This window comes from Stenella coeruleoalba, assembly GCF_951394435.1.
Source record: "Stenella coeruleoalba genome assembly, chromosome: 15".
NCBI lineage: Eukaryota > Metazoa > Chordata > Mammalia > Artiodactyla > Delphinidae > Stenella > Stenella coeruleoalba.
The window spans coordinates 5,666,399-5,681,214 of record NC_137161.1 but is presented as its reverse complement, the minus strand read 5'-3'; the positions used below and the strand labels follow the sequence as shown (position 1 = coordinate 5,681,214).

Sequence of the window (14,816 nt, the reverse complement as noted above, 5' to 3'; positions counted from 1 at the left end):
CGGATGAACAATGAAATAACTTTTTAGTAAAAGTATGTCCCAAAGATTGCATGGAACCTGGTTATCCTTAAAAAAAGTATTCACTGTTTATCTGAAATTCAATTGTAACTGAGGGTCCTGTATTATAATTTGCTAAATCGGGCAAGCCAACAAAGTGATGGAGCTGGGATGTTAACCCAGGCCTGCCTGAGCTTGTGGACCTCACTTTCTCCTCTCCTGCAAAATCCCCATGATCATATTAGGAAACTCTTGGCGTGGTTATGAGAATTAAAAGAGAGAGGCTGAGTGAAATGGGCTTTTAAGCCCTCGACTACTTCATAAATGTTGGCAAGGGCAGGAATTTTGTTTGCCTGGATCCTGAGATGAACCCAGTGCCTAGAGCTGTAACTGACACACAGTTGGACAGCCACGACTATTTGTTTCAGTGAAAAATCGCTGGTACTACTTTCCATAAATAGCCAAAAAAAAAAAAAAAAAAGACGTAAAACCATTTCAACGGGCTTCCCTGGTGGCGCAGTGGTGGAGAGTCCGCCTGCTCATGCGGGGGACATGGGTTCGTGCTCTGGTGTGGGAAGATCCCACATGCCGCGGAGCAGCTGGGCCCGTGAGCCATGGCCGCTGTGCCTGCGCGTCCGGAGCCTGTGCTCCGCAACGGGAGAGGCCGCAGCGGTGAGAAAAAAAAAAAAACATTTCAAGGTCCCAAATCTAGGTCCCACATTCCAAGCATACCCTTCTGGCCCGTTATGCTGGTCCCCATTCCTGCCAGACGGCGCCCAGGCAACAGTCCCTCTCTCTCCCTCCCAGGTAGGATTGCGCCTGAGAGAGCCCCGAGCACGCATGCCTCACTCAATGGAGGTGATATGCGCATGCGTTGGTCCAGCTCCGCCTGGGGAGGGGTGAGGAGTGCACATGCGCAGTCAGCCCTCTCCGGAAAGCGCGGGAAAGGAGCTCCGTCTTTTCCTGGAAGTGCTCTGTGGGTGCGGGGAAGGGCGCTATCCGGCCAAGTCAAGTTCCTGCTTTTGGACTCTTTCACTGCCGGGCAGTCCTCATGGCCTTTGCACCCAGAGGTCCTGAGGCCTCGTTCTTCCAGGTTTTGGACCAGCACAGGGCTTCCCTGCTGGCCGCCCTGAGGAAAGGCGGTGGGGAGCCCGCTGGCGGGGGGACGCGCCTGGCCACTAGGTATGAGGGCGCCTTCTGGGGCGCAGACACCGGGACTTGGCGCAAAGCTTCCTCTGTGCAGCCGGGCTTGAGGTGTTCTGTGGGGAAATGCTGGGCCCCCTTCCCGTCTCCCACTGTGGCGGCCACAGGGTGAAGCCTGTTGGGCCCGCCAACCCTGAACCCCGAGAAAGGCCCTTGTTTAGCGACCCCCTTTCTCTGCTGTTAACTTATTTTGAACTCAGAAAGCCTGGTGACAGACCCCCCTCCCCCCATGTCTTCTAGAATGTTCCCCCTCTAGAACGGTCCAGGAGCATCTCCACAGCTGGGTTCACGAGTTTCTTGAAATCCTAACAGTTTGGGGGAGTTTAGGGCACAGTTTGGCCTTGTGTTTGTTTAAAAAAAAAAAAAGTGTAAAAATTTAACTTTAGAAGTTTTCAGGCTTTTTTTTTTTTTGGAAGAGGGGAAAATCAGTGTTGTGAGTTCTCAATAAGTGTGTTTTATCAAAATGAACAAGGAAGTCAACACATTTTAAATGGTTTCTAGTGAGACAATGGGGTTTTTGACTTCGAAGTGAAGAGAATGTACACTTCTTGAAATCGATTAGAGCAGTTAGAGGTTAGCTCAGAGTGCGGTGCTGATAACATCAGTTATGGGATCTCCAGCTGCCCAGCTTAGAGTTAACTACGAAATTATGTTTACATTATTCACCACTTTTACTTGAAATGCTCTGTTGTTCTGCTTCCTTGATCTGCTTTTCCCATTTATCAGCAAACTTCTTCACTTAAACAAATTACTGCCTTTTACTTTTAAGCCCAAACCAACTACCAAAAAACCAAAAAGCCGGAAAAACCCACAAAAATTTTTTTACAATAGGATTTAGTTTAAGGGAGAATTGAGAGTAAAGGAAAGAAAGGGATGGAAGTCCCTTTTTACATTTCAGATGTAAATCTGGTTGTTTTAAAGTTGGTCATAATGTTATCGTGACTTTTTTTTTCCAGGCTGGAAAAATGAGATATTTGAATCAGGTTTTGCATCCTGTTATTAGAAAATATGGAATGTTTTAAAATTTATTTTCTGATACATGCATTTTCCATGAAAACGCTGATGTTTCTGTGGAAATTAGAACACTACATTTTGTGCATTTTCTAGATTTAATATGAGTTCCCTTCCTAGGCAATATTCTTACGGTGTTTATAACAGAATAACATTTTTTGAAGCTGATGGCTTGTGAAATTAAAAGTCAGCTGACAGAAAACTGGGCTAAGTCTTAATAATTTTCTGTGGTGTAGTAGTTGCCAAGTCCCTTTATGGTAGTGATTAAACTTTTTTCTTTTTGTGTCACTAAAATTCTAAAGGGCTGATTTATGGCATGAGATCAATTAAGGTAACGTGCTACAGCACGAAGTTTTTCTTTTGAAATATTTTCGCTTTGCATTTTGGGGAAATTAAAGCAAGTATTACATCAATTTTAATTAAAAGATTTATCAGTAGTATTTCAAGTCAATGATTTTGTATTTAAAGTAGGTTGATACGAAGAGTAGATAAAAATATATTTATAAATTGCCTAGTCATTAATTTAAAAGGGAGATATTACTTCAATTGGTAATTGAGAAGTAAAATTACAAGCAAATGAAATTTCTCTGTAATTCACCACTATAAATACAGTTGTGGTTTTAATGCATTACTGTTCTAAAAATTTAGTGGGAGAGAATATTATTGACATGTATCACCTAGTCTTAAAAAACAACCAATGAAACTAAAAATTACTTTAATATTGACCTGGGGAAATGTTACATACTGTAAAGGTCTAATTTAGAATTAAGACTGAATCATGGTGTATTTATTGTTTCAGTTCTGAGGTTCTTGCAGCTATAGAAAATGTTATCCAAGACATAATCACAAGCTTGGCAAGAAATGAAGCACCTGCATTCACAATAGACAACAGATCAAGCTGGGAAAATATAAAGTGGGCATTTTGCATTTTTTACTTTTAAATGCAGTATCTATGTCATTATTTGAGTTTGAGTTCGAGTTCTAGTTGGATTTAATTCTTTTTATTGCCTTTACCTTGCCAAAAAGATCTAAGGAAGTTTACAAAATACATACCATACAGGCAGGTTTTATAAAGTAGAAGTAGGTGTGAAAGATAAGGCAAAGGGAAAACAATGCTAGGAACAAAAAGTGGAGCACCGAAAGGGGTTAGAATTCAAAATGCATATGATAAAGTCTCACAGTCCTGCTAAAAATAGGCTCCAGACTTGGATCTAAGCTTTCTAGCACTCAAAAGGGGGAAATAACACCAGTGGAATTCTCATCTATACTGCAAAAGCCAACCACTTGCTCAGGGGAGCTACAACCAGTCCTGATACTGAGACCAAAATAAACGTATCCTGAACATAGAGCATATTTTGATGGCTCTTGCCCCTAGCACATCTCCCCCTGCTAAGTCCTGTGTCCAAGAGGGTAAGATCAGCAAACAGCTTTATCAAAGTCCTGGAACCTAGTCACATAGTTTGTTGCTTTCAGATCGTCAGCCTGTAGACACTTACCACGTAATAATGAAAAACACTACAAGAATAGTCTTCACTAAGAGTTACAGAAACAGAATTAAAGTAATTTTAAGGCTCTTTAGGCACTAAGTATTCTTTTATGATCAATGTAATTAATGTAACTGTAAAGTTTTGAATCATATTTTGCAAGCTGGATCTTGAAGCAACTGTCACCTGGCCTATTTGCCTGGTGCCTTCTGCCACCTTTAGGACAGGCTTGGCAATTCAATTTAACAGCCTAGTATAAATTGTTATTTCATTTACTGTAACTTTGGGGGTAAATTAAACAAAACATTTCAAAACTTATTATTAAATTGAGTAAAATTATTAAGTAAGCCAATGAATTAAATAAACCAATCAAGAAAATGAGCAAAATGCTAATAAAATTGTGAAATATTTGGTAATAGTTCACATACCCTAAATATCTTCCTGGGAAAGAAATACATACACACACACACATCATAATTAAAGGTATTTAATTCATGTATTTTACACACTTGCTTTTAGTGCCTCTGTATGTTGCAAAGCTAATTACCTAATTACCACCTGGAATTATCTAAGCTTATAAACGAGATTATCATAATATAATATATCAGTGCTTACATTGAGAAGAAACGGGGATTTAAATGATGTTCGGAAGAGGACATTGAGTGTATATTGTTTGGTGTTCAAAAGTTAATTCTTTTTTATTCTATTCCCTTGCTTTAAACAAAATGACAGGTTTGAAGATTCTGTGGGTCTTCACATGGTATCTCATTGTACCACAAGAAAAATCAAAAGTGATTCACCAAAATCAGTTAAAACTTTTGGTAAATTAATCTTTCTTAGCTTTCTGTAGTAAAATAAATAATTTTGGTTACCTTCTGGGTTATAGTTTTTCCTAGCTAAATAATTTTACTTGTTCTTTAATAGGCCACCCTGTACTTGAAATAAATTTATAGAATTTTGCATTGTTAATAACCATGGAAGTATTATTTCAAAAGAAATTTTCAAGATGCATGATTCAGTGGAAAAGTATTCTCTCAATTTTGCTGTACATAGAGCAATTAATTTTATGTGATTCGTCAGGCAATTATTATTCTGTACTTAACACTTCTACTTTGGGAAGATAAATTTTGTAATATTGTGGAAAGTAACTGAGGACAGTTAAAATCCTTGATAGCAGTATGTTTTGAATTTGTAAGAAAAATGATGAGTAACTTGTTTATTGCATCTTATTTTCCAGCGCTAATTCTTAAAATATTGTCCATGATTTATAAATTAGTACAGAGCAACACTTACGCAACCAAGCGGTAAGTACATTGTGCTCATAAATTACTCTTTAGAATGCAGTGTGAGATTGAGTGGCATTAACTTTCATTATATGTTTTGAAAAGTTACATAAAACTAGGCTATGGGTCGTAAACTACTTCGCTAATATGTTGCCTTCATCCAGTTAAAGCTTTCTTCAATTAATACTCCAATACTTATATTCAAAGAGAATATGGTTAATTAAAATATATATTTTTAAATTTTTCATAGAGACATATATTACACCGACAGCCAACTCTTTGGTAACCAGACTGTTGTGGACAATATTATCAATGATATTTCCTGTATGTTAAAAGTGCCGAGGAGAAGTCTGCATATAGTAAGTAGCATTTAATACAAAACATTTTAAGACAAAACATACAAAAGTTGTAATAGAAGAATAAATGTAATCTGTGCCTTCTTTCCATATTTTTGATACTACGTTTTTCTCACTATGAATTTAAATAATCTATTCTCATTGTATTCCCTTGGATAAATGAACCAAGACAGATGAATTATCAAATATTTTTCATTTCTAAATGCTCTTACACATTTTCTCCTTTATTTCTTAAATTCCAGTCTGGGCCAAAATACATATAATTAAGAGGTGAACATGAGAAGGGACTTAGAGGCATAAAGTAAACTCAAGAGAGAGGTTTCAGATATGTCTATTATTTTTTCAGTTATCTACATCAAAAGGTTTAATTGCTGGCGATTTAAGGTATATCGAGGAAGACGGCACCAAGGTGAATTGTGCATGTGCAACAGTAAGCATCATTAATGTTTTCACGTGTTTTAACTCCATTTCAGATCGTTTGTTTTTGAAATGCATTTTATTTACTGCCTTGTTACGTAGTTTGGAGCTTAAGATTTTAGAATAAAATCGATGAATATGTATATGCTGTACTGGGTTGTACATTACATAGTTTCAAAACATGCCACTTGCCAAATGTCATATTGAAAGAAACAAACGTACACATTCCTTTTTAAAATGCACTGTTGTTTTCAGGTAGAGTGTGACCTGACCATTTTAGCATGGTTATTTATGTAATCTTCGTGAACTTCTCTGGTTCTGAAATTAATGTGTGTTACTAAACTATTTGTTAGGCTTGGTACGTAGAAAGCCCCCAGTACTGAACTAGCACAGAAGTTTGGAAAGGGCCAGCTCACCATTTTGGAAAGAGGAGAATGACACCTAGGAGATCCTGCATAAGGAAGTCTTTCCTTCATCTGTTTCTGCTTTTTAAGCCACATATCTATAAAATTTCCAAGAAATTCTCACCTTCTGGGAAGTAGTTTAGGTCATATGTCAGTTTTCTTACTGAACAGTAAATCTGTGTCCTACTGTGTTTTTACTGAGGCATAGACCTCTGATAACAGGTGTATTTTTTTAATGAAAATATAGGATTTTTGTGATAAATTTTTAAATGTCGTTAAACTTGCTATTTATTTAAAATAAAAACTGTCTTGTTTTGTTAACTTAGGCTGTTGCTGTGCCATCTAATATTCAAGGAATTCAGAGTATCCTTTGGGAAAACTATTTAAACGTCTAGAATGTTCATTCATCCATGACTTTGATAAATCAAGCCTTCATAATGTGTAACCAACAAGCCAAACCCTGTAGTGGTCAAGATGAGCACACCATGGTCCCTTTTTAAAGATCCTTTTAGGAGCTCACCATCTAGTAGGAGAGACAGATATCTAAATACTGTGTGTGAATAGATATCTGTTTACCTTCAAATATAACCGTTATTTAGTTAGTGGTTAAATTGAAATACGCATGCCTTAAATTTATGAGCCTTAACTTCACAGATTTAATTACAGATGCAAAATTTCTATTAATTGTAGAAAAAGATGCGACATTTCAGCGGCTCCTAGATGACAGTTTTTGCACCAAAATGTCTCCGTGCATCATGGTTACGGTACATTATCTACCTTTACCACAATTCCAAAACTAACACACTACATCGGTGATCGGTAAGAGGGGTTTATAACATCATCCATAAGCTTGGACAGCATTCCGTTATCAATATGATGCATCCTTTGGGATTATAGAACAAGAATTTCCAAGGTGTTTATTTAACCATCCTCAAATCTGACTGAAATCAAATAACGCCCCCCAGGAGGCATCCTGATATAGTGTAAATATCACGTGCTTACAAAAGTGGATTGGTGAGAAAGGAAGTGACGGATTAGTGCGGCAGCGTCGTCAGTTAGACGAAGACCATCATAACGGGATTTGGGGAGCCTGTCCAGAGGCTCTCAGGTGGTTGCCTGGGTGGAAGGATGCCAGGGGAATGATTAAGGAGAAAGGGCTTAAGCAAAGGGCATTTCCAAGGCAAATCCAAAAGGACGTGGTGACCACGGGATGTGGGGAAGGAGTCAAAATGACTCTGGTGTGTGGAACTTCACCATGATGTCACCGTCGATACTACAGGACAACTGGCGGGAAGGCTCAGCTCTTCGCGGCAGAAAGATGTTGCATGTAGTTTTAGAAATATGAATTTGAGACGATAGCAGGAAATCCTAGTGGCCTCTGCCATGAAGTGAGGGGAGAACGGTTGAGACGGAAAATGCAGGCTGAGAGCTCATAAGTAATAAAGGCGCTACCTGAACCCCTGAAGTGATCTCTCAGCGGGGGTGTCCTGTGGCTCACGCTTTGGTCCAGTTCTCCTCCGCTTTCACACCTCCCTGGTGAGAGTGCATGCTTGCTGGGCTGATAGGAAGCCAAGCCACTACCGACAGAGAAAGCTGCCCGGGCCCCGGCCTCTGTTCAGCTGTTGGCATTTGAATCACGGCTGGTACTGGCGCATCGGAGACGCAAGTAAAGCTCGGCTCTCTGTCACATTTCTTTTTCTACCTTGTCTTTCCTCTTGTAGGCTGCCTCCTAGTCCTTGCCTACCTACGCGTTGGTGCTAGCGTGGTGTCCACTGATAATTGCTGTCCTTGCTATGGTGAAACACGCACGAGCACCTGGCCTGCAGTAGCTGTCTCTACAGAGGGGAGCTGAGAACCGAGGGCCAGGCTAGGAAGGAGCCTTCGGTACTCCTCTGTGGTGTCCTCTACCACATACATGTGTAGTCGTTCCCAAAGGAAAAAATTCAAATATACTAGCATTCACTAAGTGCTCATGGTGTGCCAGGAGCTCTGCCGGGCACTGGATACAGTAAGGGTTCCCATTTTAGTGCTGTTTTTCACATATCAACGTGTAAAGTCTCTCCAACCTTGTGAGGTAGGTATTATTATCATCCCCATTTTAACAATAGGACAATGGGACCCAGGAAGGTATTTTACCACAATCTTAAGGCTGGTCAAAACTAGGACTGGGTTTTAGGCAGTTCAGCTCCACGTCACTCTAGTCCCATAACTTTGTGGCAGGCATATTTATCCCAATTTTATAAATAAAACCACGGCCTAAAGACACCAAGAAACCAACCCAACTTTACCCGCTAATGATTGGCGGAGAGGGAGTTCAAACTCAGAGCGCTCGCGTGGAAAGCCCATTCTTCTCTCTGCCTGCTTTCTTCTCTGCTCCATGTTTCACTTGGTTTTCTGCTTTTTTCTCCTAACACTGTTGTAAAGCTCTTTCAATTACTTTTCCACATAATTATTGTTTTAATGACTTCATAATACTCTTCCGCTGCTTAGGTTTATTAAATTCTGAATGTAAGCCAGGTACTCTTTTAAATGCTTTATAATTGTTAAATAATTGAATTCCTATAGTAATTTTATAAGGTGTTAAGAAGCCCCAACTTCAGAGAGTCTTCGTGACTCAGGTTCATGCTGCTGAGAAGTGGCAGAGCCAGATGCCAGCCCAGGCTGTCTGGCCCCAAAGCTGGTGCATATCACCACTGTGCTCTGCTGCCTCTCCATGTCCCTGTTGTGAGATAGTTTGGCTATTTATCATAGTTTCTGTCCTGTCAAATAACCCTGCAGTGGACATCTTTATGTATGTCAGATTTTTCTTATCTCTGTTTCTGCTGAAATATTTCCTTAGGATTATTTTCTAGGACTGGGATAATTGTCAAAGGTATGAAGTTATGTGGGCTTTTTCACCCTGTTGTATATAGTGTACATTTTTTCACAGTCAAAACCAGTCTTCCATCACCTGAAATTTAAGGTGAGGGGATCTAACTTTTAAGTTATTAACAAAATAGGAATATAGTTTTATCGGTTCCATTCTACTAAATGATTTCAATACTTGCTTTCAGGGAAAGGGAGTACCTGATCTGAACACAAGACTTTTAGTCAAGAAGCTGTGGGATACATTTCACATTCCTATTTTCACTCTTGTAGATGCTGATCCACATGGTAATTGATTGTTGGACTATTTGAAACAATAGTCATGATAAATCATGTCTGTAGTTGTCTTTTTCTGCTCATAGAACACTTTCATAAAATATTCTGGGACTTCCCTGACCATCCAGTGGTTAAGGCTCTGCACTTGCACTTCAGTGGGCACAGGTTCAATCCCTGATTGGGGAGCTAAGATCCCACATGCCGTGCAGCGTGGCTGAAAAAAAAAATTAAAAGAATATGATTATTAGATTAAAATGAATGACTAATCATTTGGGGCAACTTATCGCTGTTTTTACTGTATTAAACTGAACCATAAATTTTCCATTGGTAATGTCCACAAAAATAAAAATTGCAGATGTTAGGTATAATTATCTAGCCTATAGTATGCAAGAAGACTAATTTTAAAGTTAACTTTCTTTTAACAGGCATAGAAATAATGTGTATCTATAAGTATGGATCTATGGTAAGTATAGAAAAATATTTTTCCTTTTTCACTATTGAGATATTTTATATTCACTGAAGTGATTTCTGCATTTACTTATCAACCCCTAGTAAGCTAAGGGCCCCCAAAATGTACCAGGGAAGCTACTGTCCTAAGTCTAGGGCCAGTCTATTTCAGACCTGTGATTCCAGCTTCCAACGTGACCAGTGTGACTGCAGATGACAGAGTGGGATTACCTGTGGGCAAGAGGCATTAATTATTCTCCACTTTCTTGGCCTGCTGAAGTAACTGTGGGCCCTCAGCATAGCAACACTGATCACCAGTTATACCCTGAAAATATAGAGCCTTGAATTCTGACTTTTCCAATTCCAACCATAAGGAGAAATGAGAAGATCACCAAACCTCACCACTGGAGACTGCAACTACCACACATCAATGGTTGTCAAAAATGTGGTCCTGGACATCAGCATCACCTGGGAACTTGTTAGAAATGCAAATCTCAATCCCCATCCAGACCTCCTGAGTCTGGATTTCCAAGGGTGGGCACTCCAAGTGATTCTGACACATGGTGAAGTTTGAGAACCATTGGTGTACACCTTGAGTGTCCTGATGTACATGTTTATAGCAGATGAAAAGGATGGTGGAGCAAGGTGTTAAGGTATGGAATCAACGAACCACAGTAAATGCAGGTCAGAGGGGTCATCTGTAGTTTTACTTTATAGAAAACCAATACAGAAATACTACAGAGCAGTTTTAAAACCTCCACTGAAAGTCAAGTTTGGCTAAGCCCCTGGTGATTTTCTTAACTTCTGTGGCCTCTGGGGGTGTGAAGTCTTCAGTACTGGTCCTTCCTAATAAGTTAAAAAATTGGCTGCAAAAACACGTATGCTAGTTCTCTGCATACCTTAGCTAATACACTTCTGCTCTCTATTTTAGGCTATGTCTTTTGAAGCCCATAATCTCACAGTTCCAGCTATTAGATGGCTTGGTCTCCTCCCTTCTGATATCAAAAGGTTAGGCGGTTAGCAGAAGTAGGATATTTTAAATGATGATTCATTGTAATATGTAACACTCAGCCTAAAAAGTCACTACCAGGGAAAGCACTTAACGGTTTTTACTTACCGTGTTCCCAATGACTCGGGATTATATAATTATGAATTACATTTATCCATGTTTCTGTTTCAGCTGCTAAAATACTTAAATATATTTGGTTAATTGAACCTTTAGCTAGCTAGAAGACATTTTTTGTTTTACCTTTATGGTTAAAGTGTTTAGTAATTTTGTTTATACTTAGACAGTATGAAGACATTGAATCTAGTTAAATGGTAATCATTGACAACACCATTTGCCGTATGAATTAACTTTATCATAGATTTAAAATTTTAACTTCATTTAAATATCTCATTTTACGATTAAAGTTGGGAACTCTAAATTTTGTCATTTTTATTATCTATATGTTCATTATAGAAAAAATATCATTAAGTAACAAGATAAAAGTCACCTACAGATGAACAGCTTTACCCCTGTTGATTATTTGCCGTGCCTTGCCATAACTTCTTCCAAAAGAATGGAGTCATACTCTATTTTGTAGTCTGCTTTTCTCACATAACACAATGTGATCGCTTTTCCTTATCAATAAATACATTCCTAAGACCTCATTTGAATGTCTTCTGCTGAGTTCCAACTCTGAGTGTGTTTATTCAGTCAGCCCCTTCCAGCTGAAAGTTTGGGTGGTTTCCACGTCTCTGTTCCAGTGGATAGTGCTTTGATGGACCATCTTGTAACTAAATCTTTGCCCCGTATCCTTAATTAGTCCCATAGGCCGAATTCCCAGAATTGCTGGGTCAAAGGGTATGCACATTTTTAAGGCTTTGACTGCCCTCCGGATAGGTTAATTATTTTGTTTTCCCTGGAGAGTAAGAGCCCATCTGTCCTTCAGCATGAGACGTTATCACTTTATTCATCTCTGCTATTGTGATATTTTAAAATATTTTATCGTTTTAATTAGCCAGTGAGAATGAAATTAAACATTTATTGGATTTCTTTAAGCGGTGAGCAAACCGTGGTAACAGGTGCTTATTTTATAAATATGGAATAGGAACAGGTTTTGGGTAATCACTGCTTCTAACAAAATGAGGGCACCAGAGAAAACATTCCGTTTTCGATTTTTGAATGTTTTCGCTCTAGTGAATCAAAGTTTTGTCAATTTAGTGTGTATGTCATGGTCAGAATCCCTTGGGGGTCGTCTGTTCGTAGGAATATCATTTCTAACACAACCTTAGGACAGAGGATCTGATTACTGAGGTGGAAAACTTGAAGAAACTCTAGCTGCATCTCATAAATTCCAGCAGTGCCCTCAAAAGCCACTCTAAATAAATGTACAATCAAAGAAAAAAGTATGATAGCAACACAAACATGGCTTCAAGGGAAACCCTCGCGGCCTCCCTTTCAATCAGATTGTCATCCTATTCAGGAGCTGCCGCTGGCAAATGGTCATAATTATGGGGACATTGAAGAAGACTGTTTGAAACTGGAGCTCTCCTGAGAAATCCAGGATTTGTGACTTCAAAAAGCAGTTCACAACATAAATCCTGGACCTCTCATGTTCTATTTTTAAAACACATACCAAGATAAAATTACAATCTACTTTTTAAAAGTGTAAAACTAAATAGATGTGTGTATGTCTGTGTGCATGCATGAATGCATAAGTGAAAATTGATAGACTAACTTCTTCGGCCCAGAAAATTCTCAATGAATTACAGAGAATTAAGTATTCAGTGGAACCTAAAATCCCACAGTGGATCTTGCTGCTGGCCACACATACTGGCGCTCACTGCTTCAAAACTGTGGTGCTCTGGGGGCTGCCTTGGTGTTGATACACATGATGTTAGTGTTCTCGGCATTTGTTTTATAACCAATGTCTGTCTTCCTGTCATCGTCCTGTGAGTGTGGCATGAAAGAAAACAACAACTTAAAACAGACTTCTGCTATGATCTTGAACATTTGCTGGTCTAAGACATGCCAGATCCCCCAAATTCTGTATTTAAAAGTGGATCTGTACTAATTTTCACATCTGTTATTTCTGAGTCTCTTGAAATAGTATGATAAATAAAACTGAAATATATGTGACCTTAAAGTTACAGGAGCACTTTGTTTTTACTGATTTCTTTCATCTATTTTTTTCCAGATTAAATATACCTAAAGGTACTTTAATTCCACTGACTAAACAGGACCAAATGAAACTTGACAGTGTCCTGAAGAGACCTTATATTACTTGCCAACCATTTTGGAGAAAAGAAGTATGTTTCTTTCTAAAATTCAAATGTATGTTTTATTGCCTTTTACTTTAGCAGTGGCTATTTACATAATATTTTGGAACTATCCTTCTTGAATTTTTTTTTTTTTGCGGTAAGTGGGCCTCTCACTGCTATGGCCTCTCCCGCTGCGGAGCACATGCTCCGGACACGCAGGCCCAGCAGCCATGGCTCACGGGCCCAGCGGCTCCGCGGCATGTGGGATCCTCCCGGACCGGGGCGCGAACCCGTGTCCCCTGCATCGGCAGGCGGACTCCCAACCACTGCGCCACCAGGGAAGCCCCTTCTTGAATTTTTATATAACCAACAACTAACGTGTGTGTTGTTCAGCAGTAAATGGTTGTAGAAACATTGAATTGTGAATGCTAATAGATAAGATCAGCTGGGTGGAGCTGATCTAGTTTATCCTCATCATAGTTATATACCCATTGTCTATGGCTGTATCATAATTCATGGGGGAAAAAAGGAGAGAAGGAAATTATAAAGATCCCAGACCATTCCTAATTATTGAAGGAATCCATACTAATATTTTTAGCTGTAGCAGCTCCAGAATATTCCGGCTGACCTAAAGGTTATTGCCGATGGCTTTGGAGGATAAAACAAATCTAGATTTACCAGTTTGAGTTGACAGAACTGTAGCAAAGGACTCTGGTATGATTATATTTTACTTTTATTGACAGATGGAAATAATGGCAGACTCTAAAATGAAGGCAGAAATTCAAGCTTTGACCTTCCTATCATCAGATTATCTTTCCAGAGTGTACTTACCCAACAAATTAAAATTTGGAGGATGGATATAAAAATATATCAGAATATATCTTGTGATTGCAAGAGGCTTTTCATTAGTTTTGTTTTCAGCAGTGGATGCTGTTGTGGAAAGAACATATGGTCTTAATAAAATAATTTCCGTCAATTGTATTTTTTGTCCAAAAAATGCTGCACTCTAATTTTCTTCAGAAGGCTTTATTTTATCCTTCTCTGTAGAGACTAATTTCTATCCTATGTTCTAAAGTAAATCATAAAAGAATGTATGTTATTTTGACTTTTAAATTTTGTTTGAAAAAAATGTTTACACATGTCATCAAAGTCTGCAGAAATATTCTATTTACTTTCTACAATACAAGTAATGTTAAGGCATGGAGTATCTTATTAGTAACAAAAATAATAATAACCTAACTTTGAGAGGTTGCAAATGAATGATAGTGTCCAGCAGTTTCTTCTTAGTTATATTTTCCTTTGTCTTCATAGTATAAGGGTCATACCTCATTCATTTACTGTGAAATTAGTAATGTTTATTATGAATAAATATTTGGATTGATGTAGTCTTCAGTGCTTTGTTTTGATTTTGAGCATACTTTTTTTTTAATAATATACTTATTTGAAAAATTTCCTCAGGGTTGTATCAGTTCTCACCCAAATTCAAGTCACCTGAATTCTTCTCTAGTCTAGGTTTAGAGAACAAAGAACTTGTTTTAAGATTACAGAAACCTCAGGTTTTAATAAGGCCTTTCTATAACAGTAAAGATGTGATCTTTTCCTCTCATAAACTTATCTTAGTTTTTCCAGAGATGAGTTTTATGATTTTATTCTGTACTTTCAATAAAGTTTTAACTGCACTGGAAAGTTTATTGTAATTGTAAGCAAGATTATGTATTTATAAGAGAAGTAAAGAAATGTTGGGTTAGTTTTTTATTGAGATAAATAATAATAATAGATATTTCTGAGAACTTGTATATGCCAATCACTGCTTACACGTTATCTTAT

General features: G+C 38.3%; 1 protein-coding gene across 3 annotated transcripts; it reads left to right on the top strand.

The window, feature by feature from the left end:
- Window positions 1–885: 885 nt before the first annotated feature.
- Window positions 886–14,181, top strand: SPO11 (SPO11 initiator of meiotic double strand breaks). Of its 3 annotated transcripts, XM_079944141.1 has the most exons (13): window positions 886–1,179; window positions 3,011–3,124; window positions 4,428–4,516; window positions 4,933–4,999; window positions 5,229–5,337; window positions 5,681–5,764; window positions 6,482–6,518; window positions 6,810–6,919; window positions 9,209–9,308; window positions 9,722–9,759; window positions 10,675–10,751; window positions 12,926–13,037; window positions 13,733–14,181. In XM_079944141.1, exons 1-13 carry the CDS (start codon window positions 1,049–1,051, stop codon window positions 13,850–13,852), a joined length of 1,188 nt encoding a protein of 395 aa, XP_079800267.1. In that variant the 5' UTR covers window positions 886–1,048; the 3' UTR covers window positions 13,853–14,181. The 3 variants fall into 3 exon arrangements, with proteins under 3 accessions (XP_079800267.1, XP_079800269.1, XP_079800268.1); XM_079944143.1 differs by lacking the exon at window positions 3,011–3,124 and having other exon boundaries at window positions 6,822–6,919; XM_079944142.1 differs by lacking the exon at window positions 3,011–3,124.
- Window positions 14,182–14,816: the final 635 nt, after the last annotated feature.